This window comes from Acipenser ruthenus, chromosome 11 (assembly GCF_902713425.1).
Source record: "Acipenser ruthenus chromosome 11, fAciRut3.2 maternal haplotype, whole genome shotgun sequence".
In the NCBI taxonomy this organism is placed as follows: Eukaryota; Metazoa; Chordata; class Actinopteri; order Acipenseriformes; family Acipenseridae; genus Acipenser; species Acipenser ruthenus.
The window spans coordinates 31,586,516-31,607,150 of NC_081199.1; the positions used below are offsets into that span (position 1 = coordinate 31,586,516).

Below are 20,635 nucleotides of genomic sequence, written 5' to 3' on the forward strand. Positions count from 1 at the left end.
AGCACAGGCCAGATTCCAAATTTGCAGACTGTCACAGTGAATTCTATAACATCCTCTGGAATTCAGTTTCAACAGACTGAAGACACAAGCAGCCCTGCAGGTGTGTATGTCTTTTCCCATGTGTTTTTTAAAATTAAGCATTATAAAGCGAAGTCATATTTGCATGACCTTTTTGTAAGAATTAGCTACAGTGGGGTTCTTCTATTACTGGTTTCGCTGATAATCAACAATACTACAACAGGATGCAGACTCTTCATAATTACAAACCACGCTTTGGAGACCTGTTGTGGTATCATTTTCACTTCACGTTTGATGCATGGTTTATGTCCAGATCTTTGGCTATGGCATGGATATTTATTTATAGAGGCTGCAAGCAGTGGCAATGTGCCGGCATCCTCAAGCCAGCACTGACGGGACCACCCTGGGTAAGGGACTGTCTGCAAAGGTGCTAGTGCAGAATTGTGTTTAGAGTTACTGTTTAAAGACTGCAGTTTAAGACCACCAAACATATTTAAATTACAACCCAGGCCTCCAGAGGTGTATCGATTTTAGCCACAGTGCTAATCAAGCACTGTACAGAATTTCCTTAAGGTATATTATTCAGATTAAACTAAAAGCTGGTATAATGAGATTTATGTATGGGTCATTCCACAAAATCTCCCCTTCGACCTGTGACCTTGCAAAGGTCAACCTAAAGTGAGAATGGAACCTTGACCAGAAAAATCACCCTGGGTGCAATTTAGATGCTACCATCATGTGTAGCACCTCGTTCTACTCGTATTGAACAGGGCTTTTCAGAACAAAATACTAGCAGCACCCTACTCACTTCTGGCAAATTGCAAGACGAGGGGTAACTGACAAGTGTTATTTGAACTTTAGCCTAACCGTTTACCCTGTAGGGGGTGTTGGTCCTAAAATGTAAGTATTGCTGTAAAAACCTTCAGAACCAGTCTTCCAAATTCTGTGAAAAAAGTTTGGTTTCAAGTCCCACCACTGGTCATTAAACCCCCTTGAAATTTGAATTTTTGCTATTTGTACCAAGTTTAGGCCGTAATAACTTGCATGGGGTGGGGGACTCCAAAAAATCATCCAAAGATATGTTTGGATAGATGTTAATGAGATCTACAAGCATCAAACAAAATACGTCGGTATCCAGGGATTTTGGGCGTATCTGGGGGTTAAAGTACCACATAGTTCTATCCAAACTCACTATTTCTTCAATTGTGCATTCTCTGAGGATTGATCTAGAGAAAAAATAACAATGTGGGCTTCTAATGCCACTAGCTTGGAGCTGAGGGGTTATGAACTTGCATATGTGACTTGGGACTTCGTTGTTATTATGACACATTTGAAACTACCAAAACCTTACTTAGTTGGATTTTAAAAAGCAAAAAGTGATAACGTTTTTTTGTTTTTTTTTGTTATAAGTTGTGGTGCCTACCTAGTGGCATAATTGATTGACTGACCAACCATTTGTGAAAAAGCCATTTGCTGCATTCTGATGTTAGCCAGTCAGTCAATTTCAGGCACAACTGAAAGTCTTTGGTTTAGGAGGTCTTCAATGACAGACAGCTGTATTTAAACAGTGCTGTAAACAAGGAAGATTTTTATTTATTTATTTTTAAGAAAAACTGTGAATTTAGTTTTTAAAACCCAGCTAAGTAAGGTTTTGGTAGTTTCAAATGTGTCATGTAACAAAGAGATCCCAAGTCCCATATGCAAGTTCATAACCCCTCAGCTCCAAGCTAATGCCATTGGAAGCCCACATTGTTACTTTTTCCTCTGAATCAATCCTCAGAGAATGCAAAGTTGAAGAAATAGCCAGTTAGGATAGAACTATACTGGATACCGACGTATTTTGTTTGATGCTTGTAGATCTCATTAACATCTATCCAAACATATCTTTGGGTGATTTTTTGGAGTCCCCCACCCCATGCAAGTTATTACGGCCTAAACTTGGTACAAATAGCAAAAATTCAAATTTCAAGGGGGTTTAATGACCAGTGGTGGGACTTGAAACCAAACGTTTTTCATAGAATTTGGAAGACTGGTTCCTAAGGTTTTTACAGCAATACTTACATTGTAGGACCAACATCCCCTACAGGGTAAACGGTTAGGCTGAAGTTCAAATAACACTTGTCAGTTACTCCTTGTCTGGCAATTTGCCAGAAGTGAGTAGGGTGCTGCTAGTATTTTTTTTCTGAAAAGCCCTGTTCAACAGAAGTAGAACGAGGTGCTACACATGATGGTAGCGTCTAAATTGCACCCAGGGTGATTTTTCTGGTCAAGGTCCCTTTCTCACTTTAGGTTGACCTTTGCAAGGTCACAGATCAAAGGGGAAATTTTGTGGAATGATGCATACATAGATCTCATTATACCAGCTTTTAGCTTAATCTGAATAATATACCTTTATTTAAAAAAAATTGCCTATCGTTTCTGAACTCTGCGTGTCTGAAAACCCCCAGATGAATTTTTCTAGGGAAATCTGAGACGGGACAGGCAACTGCACTGGTTGAGTTGGCATGGAATGACCCGTATAGTTTTTATTTATCTATCTAGCTAAATGTGTGGCAAGGTTCATAACTGAGGTTCAAAACTTTAGATTCTGCCTGATGTCATTCATCAATTAACAAAAACACAATCCCAGTGAGTAAACAAAGCCTGGTGGGAAGTGCTGTCTCTGTTACAGGAAGTGTGTGTTTTTGTCTAATAGCACTCTATTGGCAGAGCGCCTGGTTAAGTTAAGAAATCAAGATGCAGGGTTAAGAACGCACTTGTGGTTGAGCCAGAGTGTCTATAAAAGCATGTTGTTTTTTTCTCTTTGCTGTTGCATAAAGAGCTAGTTTGTTTATCTGCAATGTTGTTTGGAAAGGATACAAATATGGTCCCCATTGTATGACGATTTGAGTCATCCCAGCCGCGCGTTGCACCTGAGCTTAATTAGAACAACTGAAAATAGTAAAATCCATGTGGGACTTAATAAGCGCATACTTGATGCTAAGCATGAGTGTGTTTTTGTTGAGTGTTTTATTTCCGTCTTTGTTTGTTCGTCCAGTTGTGCTATAAGGAAATCCCTGTTTTGAGTTTCTTTAACAAAGGCATTAAATCCCAGCAATAGAAAGGGTTTGGTCACTGTGTTATGTGGTGATTAGACTGTTTGTTGGCCAGTAAGGAGTGTTTTCGTTGTCAGATATTCAAATAAAAGAAGAACCGGACACTGAGGAATGGCAGCTGAGCAGCGACTCGACCCTCAACACCAGTGACCTGTCCCATTTGAGGGTGCAGATGGTGGATGAGGAAGTGGACCAACAGAGTCAGGAAGGGAAGAGGCTGCGGAGAGTGGCCTGCACCTGCCCCAACTGCAAGGAGGCTGGAGGAAGGTAAGCTGAGCACAGTAACCGAGGGAGGGTAGCATATTGGTACCAAACTGGGTGAAGCAGCAGGTTGGTTAGTGACAGAAAAGACATTGAAGAGGTGGAGTAAATTTCACATCGCCAAGGTGAAAGGACTGACAAAGTGCAAGTCTAACAGACTGCCTAAAGTAGGGCTTGCAAACTGATAACTAGATTTTAAACACAGGTAAAAAAAAAAATAACAAAGGGGGTCAGCGATACTGTAAGTGCTATTAAAAAGTTAAGGTATGGATTTTAAAACCTTGGTTTGCACTAGAAGGTATTTGTGTAATTTGTGGACTTTTTAAAAGTGTATAATGAGGCTAAGATATAACAGGAAGACTGTTGGTGTTTTCAGGGGGTCTAACCTGGGAAAGAAGAAGCAGCACATCTGTCACATTCCTGGCTGTGGGAAGGTTTACGGAAAGACGTCGCACCTGAGGGCCCATCTGCGCTGGCACTCCGGCGAGCGGCCCTTTGTTTGTACTTGGATGTTTTGTGGCAAAAGATTCACTCGCAGTGACGAGCTACAGAGACACAGAAGAACGCACACAGGTAGGTTTCTGTGCATGCGAGTACAGACACAGACTAACGCACACAGGTAGGTTTCTGTGCATGTGAGTATAGAGACACAGACTAACGCTCACAGGTAGGTTTCTGTGCATGTGAGTATAGAGACACAGACTAACGCTCACAGGTAGGTTTCTGTGCATGTGTGAGTACAGACACAGAAGAACGCACACAGGTAGGTTTCTGTGCATGTGTGAGTACAGACACAGAAGAACGCACACAGGTAGGTTTCTGTGCATGTGTGAGTACAGAGATACAGAACAATGCACACAGGCAGGTTGATTGTAAGATGTTTTTACCAATGGGCACAATGAAGAATATGTTACTGAATATATTTTAAACCTTTGTATGAAAGGTGACTGATACTTGAATAGGTTAAAAAAAAGGAGTCTTCATGGCAGTAAGTATTGCCTTGCAAAATGATACCACCCACAGCGTCCTATGTTATTGGTAAGGCCACGAAAATGTTACCTACTACTGCAGTCGCAATTTATGTACCTTCATTTAGCCTATATGATCTTAGTACCACATTTTATGAGATGCTATTCCACATGGTTTGCAAATGTATAGAAGAGGTAAAGCTCATAAATAATTAATTCCAGATTTAGATCCAAGAATTTCTGTTGCTCAGTGTTATGATAACTGAAGATACAAGATGCCACCAGTGTGCCCCCATTGTGCATCATTTATATCCTAGCTCTACATCTGACCTGAGTGGTTTTGAAACTTTACTATAGGATGCTTGTGTTTGGCATCAGTCCTAGTGGACCTGATCGCAGTAATTGTGTGATAATATGCTAAAATGTTATGGTGGGGATACATACCCTTAGTGACAGGGATATAGTGGAAGAGTCTATACACATGTACATCTATCACATTTTAAACTTTTACAAAGGTCTGCTTATTTAATTGTGATTAAACTGTCTTTAGCACAAGTTAGAGTTTTAGAATCTGGGGTACAGTATATGAAGGTGTCTGTCTGTCTGAAGCTTGCAGCATATTTTTTCATGTGCATACAGGGCTCTTATTTTTATACAGCATTTAAAGCTGTGGCAGGGATGTGTGTCACTGAAGTTCACTTTTATTAAACGTTTTATGTATTGCAAGGGTGACATTTCTGGTGCCTGTGTAATGGTTTGTGTGCGCTTTCACATTTAAAAGGTTGATTCAATCAATCAATCAATCAATAAATACAGTATTGCTTCATGCCCCTCACAATTCCCTGTCCAATAGATTCAGTACAGATCTCCAGAATGTAAGTATTTATCTCAATTCATGTAACTGAATGCCCTATGTGTGCAGGTCTAACTGAGCTTCACCATGGGAAATAGCACAGATGTTAAACTGGTGCTGTTTGTTTTTCTGGACAATTTTATTTTTTCTCTTTCCAGTTCAAGTTGTTGATGCTTGTAAAATTCAATCAATTCTTCCCCCGACAGGTGAGAAGAAGTTTGTCTGCCCGGAGTGTTCCAAACGTTTTATGCGAAGCGACCATCTTGCCAAGCATATTAAAACCCATCAAAACAAAAAGGGCATTAACTCCAGCAGTACAGTCATGGCAACGGTGGAAGCAACAACGTCCTCTGATAACATTATTACAGCAGGGGGAACTACCCTCATCCTTACCAACATTCAGCAGGGCTCGCTGCAGGCAATTGGGACTGTGAATTCCACAAACACCAGCCCACAAGAGATTCTTTCCAATTCAGAAATACCTTTACAGCTTGTCACAGTGGCTGCCAGTGAGGTGATGGAGTAATACGAATTCCAATAATAACTTGTCTATTGGTCGTGTTTTTTTTATTATTATTTTATTTTTATATATATATATATATATATATATATATATATATATATATATATATATATATATATATATATATATACTTAAAAGAAAGAATGATCAGTTAATGTTCCTTAGCAGTCTTTATACCGATGGGCAAAAAAAAAATGATGTTAATGTGGTTACAATACACACTGAAATGCCTTATTTTGTATCATATTGTGTAGTATACAATGGTGGAGTTGCATGTGGTTTTAGCTACTGTTCATGTGTAATAGTTCTGAAAAATGTATTTGTAATATGACAAGAAAAAAAAAATACTGAAATGGGAGTCTGACCAGCTTAAAAAAAAAATGAAATAGGGAAATTGTAGGTGTGCATATTTTGCAAATGAAAGGTTGGATAAAGTACGATGAGGGTAGGGATGAGTCCTTCAGAAGTTCAGATTCATCTAAACCAAGCATTCATGGAAATGATCAGCCTCAAATCGTGGTGGTCCAGGTTGTACTGGGATGTGTGAGCAGTCCAGATGTGTCATGTCTACATTAAGCTGCTTTTTTGCACATCCTAAGTTTTCCTGCAATTTTCTTTTTTTGATTATGTTCTGTAATTGACACACGCTTGTCTGAATTTGCTTAGAATTGGGAGTTTTGCCACCTGTTAATTGGAACTTAAGGTAGTTTGCAAAAGGAAACAATCATGTAATTAAAACTTTTTTGTATTTTTTTCTGTTGATCTGACGTTTAATATACATTACTTGCAGCAAAAGCTATTTATAGTAGGCTTTACTTAGTAAACTGGTTTTGTTGTATCAAAAACTTGTTATTTTAATTACTTTTTAAATATGTACAATATTAAGTGTGTTACTTTTGTAAAACTTCATTTTCCAATGGAACTCAATTAAAGTCTGAATCCTTTATAAAAAGCCATGATAAAGGGTTAATTTGCCAATTAAAAAAAGAAAATGTTTTAACACTGTCATGCAATAAAGTCAAAATACAAGGTAGCACAGTCCGTTTTCTGCGGTGTTTGCAGGCTGGTGCTGGTTTGTTATTATAAACAATAACAATTTATCATGTGATGGACCAAATGACAAAGATAATTATGCAGCATCCATTTCCATGGATGAGATAATGTGTCAAGATACTTTATATGTCTAGGTCTTAAAATTACTTTTTGCTAAATTACCTGTAAAATATCAACAGATGCCGTTTGACAGAAGTCCCTTTCATTAGGACTCTGCTGTCTGCATAATCATGTCAATAATAATAATTTCCTACTTTTAACTAGGGAGAAACCATATTTATTTTGAATGTTGTATGTTTACTAATCAACCTGAGTTTAACTGTTCTTTTTGTATGTTTTCTTTTTATTCTTTTTTTAATTTTAAATACTGCCCTGAAAAGTCTTTATAGTATATGCACTCTGTTGAAATGTTTGTCTTTTTTATTTTATTCTTTTTATTTATATATATATATATATATATATATATATATATATATATATATATATATAATTGTTTCTACCATTCATTATATGGATCCTGTCAAAAATAAAGAGAAAAAGGTACATTTATGAGTGCTATAAAGTCTTGCTACTGGCGTAATTCTGCCAGTAACCAGTTTCCAAATATTGACTTGACAATATTTTAAAATATTGTAACCTTTAGGGCCACCTCAGATTCAGAAACTACCTTCATGTATTTTGAAATATATTATAACAGTGTCACTAATAAAACACTATTTTGACTTTTGATTTTATAGTATTTAGTATTTTGTTGACTTAGTTATGCAACGTGTGTAATGAACTGAAATACAAGCAGTTCATATCTGAGTGATGATGGTTGTGGTAGATAAAACTACTTGCCTCATTTAAATAATATACAAATATGTAGTTAGTAAGTATTCACTTATTTTCTCTACATCAACAAAGTATGTGTCATAAACTTATTCATTTAGGCCACTGTTTATTAATGATAATAGATCCAAAATCTTCACATTTGTATGAGTTTGGCTCTGTTAAGGAGTGTTACTACTGTATATTGGCAGTTATTCAGCTCAATCTGAGGACTGCATCTGGTTCCACAAATTCTTGACTGCAGTGCAGTGGTTAAAGGTAAGTAGTAAGCACATCTGGACTCATGCAAAGTATTTATTTTTTTTTGTTTGTTTCATGCGTGGGTGTATGTTTTATTAAAATATTTACTCTGCAAGATGCCAAGAAGTAAACCATAAACCAAAAAACGGAATTGCACAAGAAGCTAAAGTCACAAATGGAGATTCAACTGCCACATATTTTACAAACCAATGAAAAATGTAAATTATTTCTTAAAACTCAAGGTTTGGTTGCATTCAGATAAATGTAGATTATGTAAATTATTTTAGGGCGGTGGGTCAAAGTACTGCAATTTCCTGTGTGAGGAGTTGTGTGACACAGTGGTGTAAACATCAAAATGTGTCATTTCTTATGAAACAGCATTCTTGTCAAGTGTTACAGCGTTCCTATCTTGATGTTTGTCTTGAAGTAACTCCTATCTTGAAAGATTTTTTATCGTGATAAATTAACCTGTTTTCATTTTCAACCGTTCATCAGGCAGCTTTCAGGCCTGATGGACACCCGTGCATTGCAAATGAAAGAATATTGCCTATAAAGGTAAAGGACTTGTCCATTTTTTAATCAATCTCATTTGCATAAGCTATTTGTGTTTAATTAATTGAATTAATTATAATATAACACCTAATAGCATATAACGAACATGGAATTACAGTTTCCGAGTTAATGAAATGTGTTACAGAATTGTCATTTATGTGAAGGTTAATTACTCTAATTAATTGAGTATATGCAAATCGGTCCATATAATAAGTCGACAATATTTTGGATAGTTTAGTTACTGTGTTAAAAGTAACCAAATTAGGGCAAAAGATTTCTAGTACAACCAAATTGGTTAGGAATCTACTTTTCTCCACATGCATTGTAAACTTGTACATAAGATACAAATAAATATGGTGGGTATTCCAGTACATATTGCAAAGCCATATGAAAGCAGGTGGTGGCACTATCAAACAGGATATTTTTTTATTTTTTATTTTTTTCCCCATACTTGATACACCCCATATATATTTCTCATTCAGATGGATGGTGGAGCTTTCCAGGAAGCCTTGGATGCGATCAGGTTGCAGTACAAACAGGAGTGCAGCACGTTACACTGCATGAATTACTGTCGGACAGGTACTTGTCAGTGTCAGACAACCTGTCACCAGAAGGCATTTCATTTTCCTTGTCAGCCCAGGTTTATATATCAGTTACTTTGAGAGACAAGCCAGCAGACCATAGAGTCAGGTATTTCGCTTTTTTTATCCTGTGAGAAAATCTTTTAATATTTAACTTTTTTTCCTCTTCATACCGTACATAAACTTCTTCCTTGTGACGTAATTGCAAATATATCACATACAGAAGCAATTAACAGTAATTGTGGACCCATATGTGTGAATGAGTAATGAGCCAACAACTGGAGAAATGTTTGGTGAAGTGTAACAGGGAACAGTATTAAGCTCTATTATTTTCATTTTAGTAATTAGGTAGCTTCCTCAATTTTTTATTTCTTTTTTTGGTTTGTTTTATTTATTTATTTATGTATTTATTTATTTTTTACAGTTTGGGCTTTTTACAGTTAAGTATTAAAAAAAAAAAAAAAAAGTTTTGCTTCTTATTCTCCATAAAGGGAAACTAACATCAGACCTTGGCTGGAACCTCTCAAAACCAGTGCAGTCACTGATCATCTCATTCTGTTCACCGGCCCAGGAGGAACTCTGTATGTTGATGGACAGGGGAGAGCTGTAAATGTGACTAATGAAATAGTGGGTTGTTTAGGGAGAACGCTACTTACGAATATGAAGATTAAATATAATGGCCAACCACTTACAGCATCTGCGCAGATTTATGATTATGTGTATTGGTGAGGCAGAACCTTAAAGCTAAATCATTTGTTTTGTGGTTAAAAGGTTGAACTTGCTTGACTTTTAGACTGCAAATAAAGTAATGTATGAGCCTAAATTTGTTATATACTGTTTGTTTTACAAGTGGTGCCATAGAAATAATGATATGATAATGATATAATCATTTGTGTTATGGAAAAAATGTATATTCTTTTTCAAGACTTATGTTTCTTTGAAAACAAAATTGCTCTGCATTTTGAAGAATGGCAGTATGAAAATATCCAAGACTAATTTAAAAAATGAGCTTGGGTTTGGAGAAGTATCTTGCCTTCCCCTGGAGCAATTACCATTTCTCACCAACGAGGTAATTGTAAAAGACAGGCAATATATTTATGTAGGGATGCATGTTTTAAAATAACACCTGTATTATACACTATGGGAAACATACTGGCAAATTGCTCCCTCTATAGTAAATGAATGAAGTGCACCATTTTACATACAAAACAATGCTTCCCCTAACGACTGATATGTTTTACAGCTAGTAGCATGCTTTGACTGGAGTACACAGCTGAGGTTAAATAGTCTTGAATGTTTCAGTGCAATAGACATGCAAACCGAGAGCTTTCTTTAACCTTGTATGGTATTGGATTCATGCAAATCTATTTCATTTACTTATGCCTCTTTAAAGCCTCTATGCCGACCTGCTATGAACTCCTATTAGCTACCTGAAATGAATGAAGGTTCTGATCACTGCATGCTGGGAGGTATTGATACATAATAAATAGCTGTCGTCTGTGCTGTTGGTTTTAATGCATACAGACGTGCTCAAATTTGTTGGTACCCTTACAGCTCATTGAAATAATGCTTCATTCCTACTGAAAAGTAATGAAATTAAAAGCTATTTTATCATGTATACTTGCATGCCTTTGGTATGTCATAGAATAAAGCAAAGAAGCTGTGAAAAGAGATGAATTATTGCTTATTCTACAAAGATATTCTAAAATGGCCTGGACACATTTGTTGGTACCCCTTTGAAAAGATAATAAATAATTGGATTATAGTGATATTTCAAACTAATTTGTTTCTTTAATTAGTATCACACATGTCTCCAATCTTGTAATCAGTCATTCAGCCTATTTAAATGGAGAAAAGTAGTCACTGTGCTGTTTGGTATCATTGTGTGCACCACACTGAACATGGACCAGAGAAAGCAAAGGAGAGAGTTGTCTGAGGAGATCAGAAAGAAAATAATAGACAAGCATGGTAAAGGTAAAGGCTACAAGACCATCTCCAAGCAGCTTGATGTTCCTGTGACAACAGTTGCAAATATTATTAAGAAGTTTAAGGTCCATGGAACTGTAGCCAATCTCCCTGGGCGTGGCCGCAAGAGGTAAATCGACCCCAGATTGAACAGAAGGATAGTGCGAATGGTAGAAAAAGAACCCAGGATAACTGCCAAAGAGATACAAGCTGAACTCCAAGGTGAAGGTACGTCAGTTTCTGATCGCACCATCTGTCGCTTTTTGAGCGAAAGTGGGCTCCATGGAAGAAGACCCAGGAGGACTCCACTTTTGACAGAAAAACATAAAAAAGCCAGACTGGAATTTGCTAAAATGCATATTGACAAGCCACAATCCTTCTGGGAGAATGTCCTTTGGACAGATGAGTCAAAACTGGAGCTTTTTGGCAAGTCACATCAGCTCTATGTTCACAGACGAAAAAATGAAGCTTTCAAAGAAAAGAACACCATACCTACAGTGAAACATGGAGGAGGCTCGGTTATGTTTTTCGGGCTGCTTTGCTGCGCCTGGCACAGGGTGCCTTGAATCTGTGCAGGGCACAATGAAATCTCAAGACTATCAAGGCATTCTGGAGCGAAACGTACTGCCCAGTGTCAGAAAGCTCTGTCTCAGTCGCAGGTCATTGGTCCTCCAACAGGATAATGACCCAAAACACACAGCTAAAAGCACCCAAGAATGGATAAGAACAAAACATTGGACTATTCTGAAGTGGCTTTCTATGAGTCCTGATCTGAATCCTATCGAACATCTATGGAAAGAGCTGAAACTTGCAGTCTGGAGAAGGCACCCATCAAACCTGAAACAGCTGGAGCAGTTTGCTCAGGAAGAGTGGGCCAAACTACCTGTTAACATGTGCAGAAGTCTCATTGAGAGCTACAGAAAACGTTTGATTGCAGTGATTGCCTCTAAAGGTTGTGCAACAAAATATTAGGTTAGCGGTCCCATCATTTTTGTCCATGCCATTTTCATTTGTTTTATTATTTACAATATTATGTTGAATAAAAAATCAAAAGCAAAGTCTGATTTCTATTAAATATGGAATAAACAATGGTGGATGCCAATTACTTTTGTCAGTTTCAAGTTATTTCAGAGAAAATTGTGCATTCTTCGTTTTTTGTGGAGGGGTACCAACAAATTTGAGCATGTCTGTATGTTATCATAGGTTGTGGTTCCTTTTTTGGCCAACCCAAATAATTATGCTGGCTGGCCCCGGGTGGTTTCAGAAGACATTAAGAAACATGTGAAAAATTAAAAAGCAAATTTATCATGCTGTGAGGCCAGGTGGAAGGAAGGACCCTGCTGCCTCTGCCGCTGTGCATAGAGAGATCTGAAGACAAGTAGGTATTCTAATAAGTGTCCTAATATATATATATAATGTGTGTGTGTGTATGTGTGTGTTTTTGTTTCAGACCTTGGCCCCCATCGGTTTTACAGTTGTGCCTCTCGTAAATTATTATTATTAGTAGTATTATTATTATTATTATTATAAAATATAATTGAAGTTCTCAGGCATTGAAGTTCTCATACCCCGTGATCTGGATCCATTCCAAATACTATTGTGTTCCACCCAGAATCATCTTGCTGCAGGAGTTTTGCAATCTTCTGATCAAACGGGTATGAAGTATTAACAGCAAAGTACTATCAACCTACTTGATTTTATGGAACAAGCTACCTATTATTTGAGCTACACTATAACAGAAATGAAAAATACAAATCAATTTTCTGTGGAAAGCTTGGTTAAAAGCAAGTTACCTTGAATAGCATTTTCTTCTGAAAAGGAGCAGAGGTATATCTATAGAGTGATGCCAGTATTTTTTGTGTCCCCCATAAAATGAAGCTGATTTTAGAGTACAAACAAGTAAAATAAATAAAACCTGGCCTTTGTTGTCTTCCTAGGCCTTTGCATACTTGATTCCTGAAGAGCTTTTTAAAATGAAACTGGAAGAAGGAATCGAGAAAGTACAACAAACCATACAGACATTGAAAAGCTTCAAGAAGTCTCTCACGGAACACAAAGACAGGATGAGCCGGTATTACAGAGGAGGGGAGGAAGTGAAACAGTGGGACTTCCCTTCAAATCTCGTTTTTGCACCAAATAACAGGATCCTCGACAGGCTGCTGAAGATTGAGGTAAATACGTCACGTGCTGCATAATAATGTATTAACTATCTCCAGTTCATGAAAAGACATGCAGTGTTACTATAGTAAAACCCCTTTTGTTCAAACTTCTCAGAGGGCAAAGAGCTTGTATATTAGTGTTTGGACAAAGGGGACTTTTTGAAACTTGTGCAAATTGTTGTGGGACACGTCCTCCAGTTTAGAAATAAGATACTCGTCTGAATTAAAGAGTTTTGTTAAAGGTAGTTCCACTGTATTATGTTTTGTCTGCTAAGCAGATACAACCCGTGGAAGATGAGTTAAAGCCCCCTCCCCATTATAGTTTTTAATGGTGACCACCAATGTAGTAATTCAATGGATGAAATGTGATGCTTTCCAGGAGCTATTTGCATCAGCTCTCGACTTCCTCAAACTGGAGAAGATCGAACTCGGGGGATCCTGGGGAAAGATTCTCAGTGAAATGTTGTACGGCATGAACGAGGAATTCCATGACAGGTGGAGGGTCCTGCGAGAAAGGAAGTACGATCCGCTGGATTAAGGGAATCTGGTAATGGAAAAGTTTCCTTTTATATCACTGGTTTAGTCTAAAAAAATAGCATACAAATTCATATTTGTACATTACTGTAACCCTGATGACTGGTGTATTTATCTATAGAACAGTCTTGGCAGAGGTAAACCTTTAAAACATCAAACTGCCTTAACACTTAATGAATGATCTGAGGTTAAAGAAAAACTGCAGAGAAAAATGAATGATCCTTAACAGAGCAATAAAATAGAACAAAGCATGAGAACTAATAGAACCTTTGTTACAGGCATATTATACAGTAATTTTACAGCATTTAAATGGCACAGCATTCAAAATATAATTGCAATACAATTATTTAATCAGCTATATGCAGTTAATCAATAGGCTATATTACTTTGTAATTGCCAAGGAAATGTATTCTTTTTAGTATAAGGTACTCCATTGTTTCTTCACAGAGTGCTTTTTTTTTAAACCTTCCTATCTCAGCAACAGCAGGGGGTAGAGTGATGCCCTCTGAAACACGTCTGCTGAAATCTATACAAAATTGACAGGCTTTTGAAAGAAACGGTTGAGGTGAAAATGTTAAAATCCACCCGTCTTTTACTGCATAGACCATGTACGTTTTAAGAAGAAAGTTGGACTGTCAGTGCTACAGCTTTGGTGCTTGGTGCTTGTTTTTATGATGTAATATGCATACTAACTGTGTGTAAAGTGTGTGATTAGAATATAATTAAACATTAATGAACGGTTTGGAAGTCATTTAGTGTCTACTGTCTAGCATCCAGTTAGGTTTTTAAATTGTAAAAATTCTAACATGTGCCCGATAGCTTAAAGTATTACAAAAATACATTTGAAATGCTCTTATAGGGCTTAGTGCATATGAGTAGTTATTCCTCCATGTTCACACTGGTATGGCTATATGCCTATAGTTTTATTTATTTTTTATGGTTCTTTGTTTTATTTTTTTTAATATAGCTAGCTTATTGGTTCTTTTTACCATTATACACAATACGTTTGTCTTTAAATAATAAGTAGGCCTATTTATTTACCACTAAACACAGTGGTTTTGTCTGTGCACAATGCTTTTAAATTTCTTTAAACTGGTATAATAAGATCAGTAGTACAAAGTACTATGAAACTAGATTGCACCACTCTTAATAACAGCCTGGTGTGTGGCCCTGGGTCAGGTTCAGATGTCCTGTGAGGCCAGAATTTCATTTTGGTACGACTTGGAAAAAAGGACACTGAAAATGCAACGCCTGGTGAGGGCCCAGCGGTTTATGGCAGTGGAAACGGAGTAGACTGCTGGCCAGGGAAAGGTGCACTTCCTGTCAGTTATTGTGTTGTTTGTTTATGGGCACCTATACAGTTTTAGCTGTAATACACCACGTAACTTAGAGATATGAGGCTGGATTGACTGACCGCTTTTTTTACATGTTTATTTTTCTGACACAGCTCTACTTGTGTTTCAGTTCAATTGTATGTGGTATTCTTTTTTTTTATTTCCATTTATGCACAAAATACATAAATATAATGATAACGTTAAAGCAGGTATGCACAACTCTGTATACTGCAAGACTGCAGTGTTACAAAAACATTCTCCACAACTCATCTGCTACAATTTGAAAATTATGTGCAATTATGTGTCATCCCAGCACTCCGGTAATGAAAACAATTTGAATTATTTTTTTCAAAAAGGCACCAAACATCTTCAGAAATGAGACTCATTTTGATTTCCCCTGATAGTTAATTTCAGACACCACTCATATCCCTTGAGCAGTTTCCATGAATATACTGTCATTTTATAAGCAAAGAACTGATACCTATCGTGTGTGATAATCAACTGTGGTTTGTGGAAGTGGAATGGGGAATACATTGTGAGAAAGAACAGCAGTGTGGTTTAGATGCAGTTCTAACCCAATCTTGATGTTTACAGTGTACTTCACTTTCACTAGCTGCTGTTGTTTGTCCTCCAAATAAAGGTTTCCTTTGTGCTTTATACAGCTTCGGCAAAGTTCTGTCAATGTCGTATGCCCTTAATCTGTTGTAAAAGACAAACACAGACCAGGTAACTCGTACAGAAAGGAGGCACAGCAGGTCTCTGTTCAATACCCTCATATTCTTCTGTCTTCATAATATGGCCAATTTTGGAGTAGGTCAGTGATTTTATTTCCAACAAACATCTTCAGACAATTTATTGACCTCCCTCCAGCTTCCCAGCAGGGTGGGAGCAGTGATGCACCAGGAGCAGGTCTTTTGACATTGAGGAAGCCAGCTTTGTTAGTCAAGGTGAACCATTATCTGCGGAGCTGAAAATTGCCTATTATGCAAACTTGTTATTGGTAGTTTGTGGTTTTGTGCTCTGGGTTTCGTTGTCCTGTTTACTGTCATTATTTGTCATCACTGCTTAGAGAGCTGTCTGGATGAAAGTGAACTTTAAAATGGCATACAAGTTTCGAAACTTGAGGGTGGCTACTGGGTTATCTACAGTACTTCAAAGCACAGCAGATAGTTTACAGTGTGCAATTAAAAACAATGTTGTGGTTGTCAATAAGTTCAAATTGTTGGCTGATACTCTTCGAGGTATGTCTTTGAACTGAGGCTGGTAAAAAAAAAAAAAAACGTTCTGAATCACTACAATCTTACTTGGTGAAATCATACTTTTTAAAATTTCAACAATAAAAGAATTTGTTGCAGAGAAGTACACCACATTCTCTTTTTAAGGTTTAACCCACACTTTACTGTTTTTTTCTTAAAGCTTTCTTGACAGTTGTTTTAAAAGAGGGATTGCAGTTTAATTCCTGTTTTAATACCCCCTCTAACCTCAGGGAAAACGAGTACACGAAATGGGATCACGGTTTTCTTTGTTCCCCAGATGGAAAACAGTGTTTCATAAGCAGTGTAATTATTCTGTAAGTGGGATGGTGCAGTCTTCTTTATTGTCTTATTACTGTAGACAATACTATCACATTTTAAAATAATATTGCAATTAATATTAGTTTTTTCTCCCCCACACCCAATCTCCAACATTACCTGAAATATAACCTTTTCCATGAAATGGTGAAATGGAAAGCACTCACTCAAAACTCCCTGTTAAATTACCTGGTGTAGTGATATTAGCTATCCATCAAATACCCCACAGCAGGCTGCCATTCTCTGAGTATGAAATTTACTTTAAAACATGTACGATATTGCTTCATTGTGTTTTGGGTTTGCGTTTATGCAAGTGAACTACAATACCCTCAGTTTATATTCTTCTGCCAGGATTGTTGCAGTTAATATGCATGAATGCAGACACACTCTCTCAATGAATGTGTGGGCTTAACAATGATTTACATATTATCTTCCACAGTTACTGATGAAAACTGTAATCTATACAGGATTTTCTCTCCGATTACACCCGATTCATTGAACAAAACAAGGATTTTGATCAGCTACTAGGAACTGTGCTTAACTTCGCATTTCCAGACAAGAGGGCTGGAGTCTGCCTTTAAGGTGAAGACAATTTTCTTTCCATTTGCAGTATCATTACTAGCTGTAGAATTGACTGTGCAGAGTGGACAGTTGTCAGACACATAATCATTGCAGAGATGACAAAACATATATATTTGTTTGACTTTCAAGGTAATTTAGTTTCATCTTTGTTGTACGCATGCTTTTGCAATACCACATGAATAACTTCCAGATTTATATTCTGTAAATATCAAAACTACAGTCAACAAAGAAATGTTTTGTTCCAACTGTGTGTTCAAAGACATGATTGTTTTTGATAGCTTTTGCAAATCTTTGGTACCCTGTTGGAGAGGCTGGCCATCAACAAACTCTTTGCTCCAAACTACTTAAATGCTTGAGACGGAGATGAGCTGCTGCCAACAAATCCTTGACAGTCAAAGAGAAAAAAGTAAGTAGTTTCCTGGTTCCATTTGTCAGTGTACATTGCTTTTTTGTAATGCTGTCATTTTATCACATGCTAAGTAATTGTAGTTTTATAATATCAGATATATAGATGGAGGCAAAGGACGTGATTCAAGCAAAACAGAATAAAGGACCAAAAAACGAATACATGTTAAGTGCACTGGTGTCAGTTCTTGGTTATGAAAAATCACACCATAAAATTAATTATTATAAAATAAAATTCATATTCTATATATATATATATATATATATATATATATATATATATATATATATATATATATATATATTGAATATGAATTTTATTTTATCACCAGTAAATCACCAGTATCTTGTTCTCTTGTTCTCAGTTTTTACATCTTGGTTTGTGGAATCACAGGAGACACAGCAACTGGAAGTTGGGAGTTTCCAGAAGTTGCTATGTGATGGTATTTCTCTATAGAACTTTTTCTCTGAATTTCATAGGTGTGTTTTTATTTCCTTCTAGTTACACAGTGGTTGTGCCGTTCTCAGTAAAAAAAATATGCCAGCAATTGCAGGCAACTTGAAATGGTCCCAGGAGCCGCATGAAAGGATCCTGAGCCACCAGAATAATTTTTAGACACATAAATCATGTATTTTTTTATTTTTTTTATTTAGGAATTTTAGCCCTGTTTTTTCACCCAGTTTGAAATGCCCCATTGAAATGTTCCATCGCTGCTGCAGCCCACTGAAGACTGGTGAAAAGCACCAGCATTGAGAACAATCCAACTGTCAGGACTAGAAATTGCTCTTAGCAACAGTCACATGATTGAAGCATTTACCTATCAGGAGGACAATATTAATGGGCAACCTCCATTCCCGCTGCCAAGTCAATACTTCTTTTCGCCTCTTGAACTCAAGCAACTTGCATCATATACTGAACCATGGAAGCCTGGGAAGTCTGTGCCTGGACTTCACAGGCACCTGCTCAGTAGTGGTTGTTGAAGTCGTTCTGGTTATCCCAGCCTGGTCCACATAAAAAATAAAACATCAAAACAACTCACTTTGAAAAATGTCAGTAAAATTGAGCTAGTTGAAGAGCTGTGCATGCATTAAATTGCCTGAAGTTTGGTGAAAATAATGAATAGCCTATTTCTGCCACAGTAACTGCTCCTTGTGCTGCCACTCTTTGGGATGCATTGACAAGCGTCATGTAAATATGCTTTGTATTTGGGTGTTATTTCAGATCTTTAGAGGCGAGCGAAGCTGACCTTGTTTTTAAAAAATGTGAGAACATTTTGGACCTGCTGGATCAGCATGATGAAGAGGTCTACACTTCATGGACAGAGAGCCTGGATGCGCACTGCAACTCCAACCTGAACCAGCCACTGCTGAAGCAAGATCTGGAGACTGGATTATATGCAACAAACTTTTATCCTGCTGTAAGTAACTAATATGTAATACATCATTTACTGAGAACTATTCCTAATAAAGTTACAAAACCTGAAATAAACATTAGATATTTAAGGTAAGGCCTAGTTAGTATAATTATGTTTTGGTTTTTTTTTAATTTATTTTATGGTTCAGCAAAATCAACAAATTCATTTTGGTTTATGTAAGCCAGAAAAAAGACATTTAATGGCCTATAATTCAATTCTAGTTCCCAGTTACACAGACATACAATAACTTTCAAAAGCTTTGGATCTGGAAGACACCCAGTCACACCCTGACTGCAATCCCGCCTTTTTAATCAATCTTCAGGCTTATTGAGATACCCAGGATATAACCAAAAACCAAGTTGAAAATGCAGCATAAATTCTCCAAGACATGGGTGGTTTGGTGCATATGGTTTCCAAATATTGAGTTATACTTCGCTTCGTGCCTCCAACCCAACCACAGCCGCATGTTAATGCAACACATCCCACGCCCTTTCGTGTGTTATCCCTTACATATCTATTAGAGGCATGCTGACGTGCTTGGGAGTTTGTCCAGTAGGGATAACTGAAGAGTGATGAGGTGAACTTTTCCCAGTTGATTTCCTTTCCAAGCCCACGCGAGTGCAAATGGCAATACAACGCTCCCTGTGGGCCCTCAGCCAAAATCAGCAGCTCTGTAGCAGCAGAATTCAAACCAGCAAGCTCTTGATTGCATGATCTGCCCTGCACTCCAGCATGTTCATGCCTTTACTGGATGAGCACATAGGGATCCCTAATTTACTTTTGTATTTGGTTGTTGGTTAGCTTGTTTGTTGATTATTTGAAACATCCTTTAGCGTATTCATAAGTAGGATTTTCTTTTTATCCATACTGATAGAAATAGATTATTCACAGTGATACTGCAGCTTTACTTGCTTTTGTCTGCTGCTGAAGTATTGCTGTGACCTTTGAAGTCACACCTAATATATTATTTTTCCTTAGCAGATTCTCCATCACACATGGAATTAGATCATATTCCCTTGGGGGCAATTCTAGGTTATGGGCAGTTGGGCACTATGTGGGTTACTGCATTGAAATTATGACTGAAACACTTGAATCTAATGCATTGTTCACAGACCCACAAATCCACTGGCACATGCACCCATGTATGCTACTTTAAACAAGTCTATTTCGTCAGTTTGCCTCTGTAAGCTCCAGCTCACTAAAAAGGGGTGTAATTAGGGGGAAAAGTGTACAGTATTTGCCTATTCTGCTTGTTTTCTGTTTCAAAACAGTCGCTTAGCTTCAATGACAAAGACGAGAGGATGGGCAAGCTTTACAATATGATCCAAGAAACTGGAGAAAATTTTCATCATCGTTGAAGTAAGACATCTTCATTATTTTTTTTATTTTACCCCGGTTTTCACCCCAATTTAGCGTGCCCAATTATTATCTGTATCCTCGGCTCACCACTCGCAACCCCCCCGCCGACTCGGGAAACAGAGGCAGAAACACGCGTCTTCCGGAACGTGCTCCTGCCAAGCCGTCATTTTTCGCACTGCAGATCCACAGCAATGCCACCAGACCTATAGTGCCGGAGGACAACACAGATCTGGCAGCTCCACTGCAGAACCACAGCCACAGGCCACAGGGGTCGCTGATGCGCGGTGAGCCGTGGATTCCCCTGCCGACCTAAGCCCTCCCTACCCGGGCAGCACT

General features: G+C 37.5%; 1 protein-coding gene and 1 pseudogene across 4 annotated transcripts in view; both read left to right on the forward strand.

Moving 5' to 3' along the window:
• Positions 1-6,670, forward strand: part of sp3a (sp3a transcription factor) — a 9,799-nt gene extending 3,129 nt beyond the window's left edge. For all 4 annotated transcript variants that reach the window (XM_034045267.3, XM_034045265.3, XM_034045266.3 and 1 more), the window contains 4 exons: positions 1-100; positions 3,191-3,380; positions 3,751-3,947; positions 5,402-6,670. The exon at positions 1-100 is cut by the window's left edge and continues 1,275 nt beyond it. In XM_034045267.3, coding sequence (XP_033901158.2) covers positions 1-100; positions 3,191-3,380; positions 3,751-3,947; positions 5,402-5,721 — 807 coding nt within the window. In that variant the 3' untranslated portion in view covers positions 5,722-6,670. The remainder of the gene's footprint in view (positions 101-3,190; positions 3,381-3,750; positions 3,948-5,401) is intronic.
• A 2,965-nt stretch (positions 6,671-9,635) lies between these two features.
• LOC117426696 (dynein axonemal heavy chain 11-like) overlaps positions 9,636-20,635 on the forward strand; it is a 74,225-nt pseudogene continuing 63,225 nt past the window's right edge.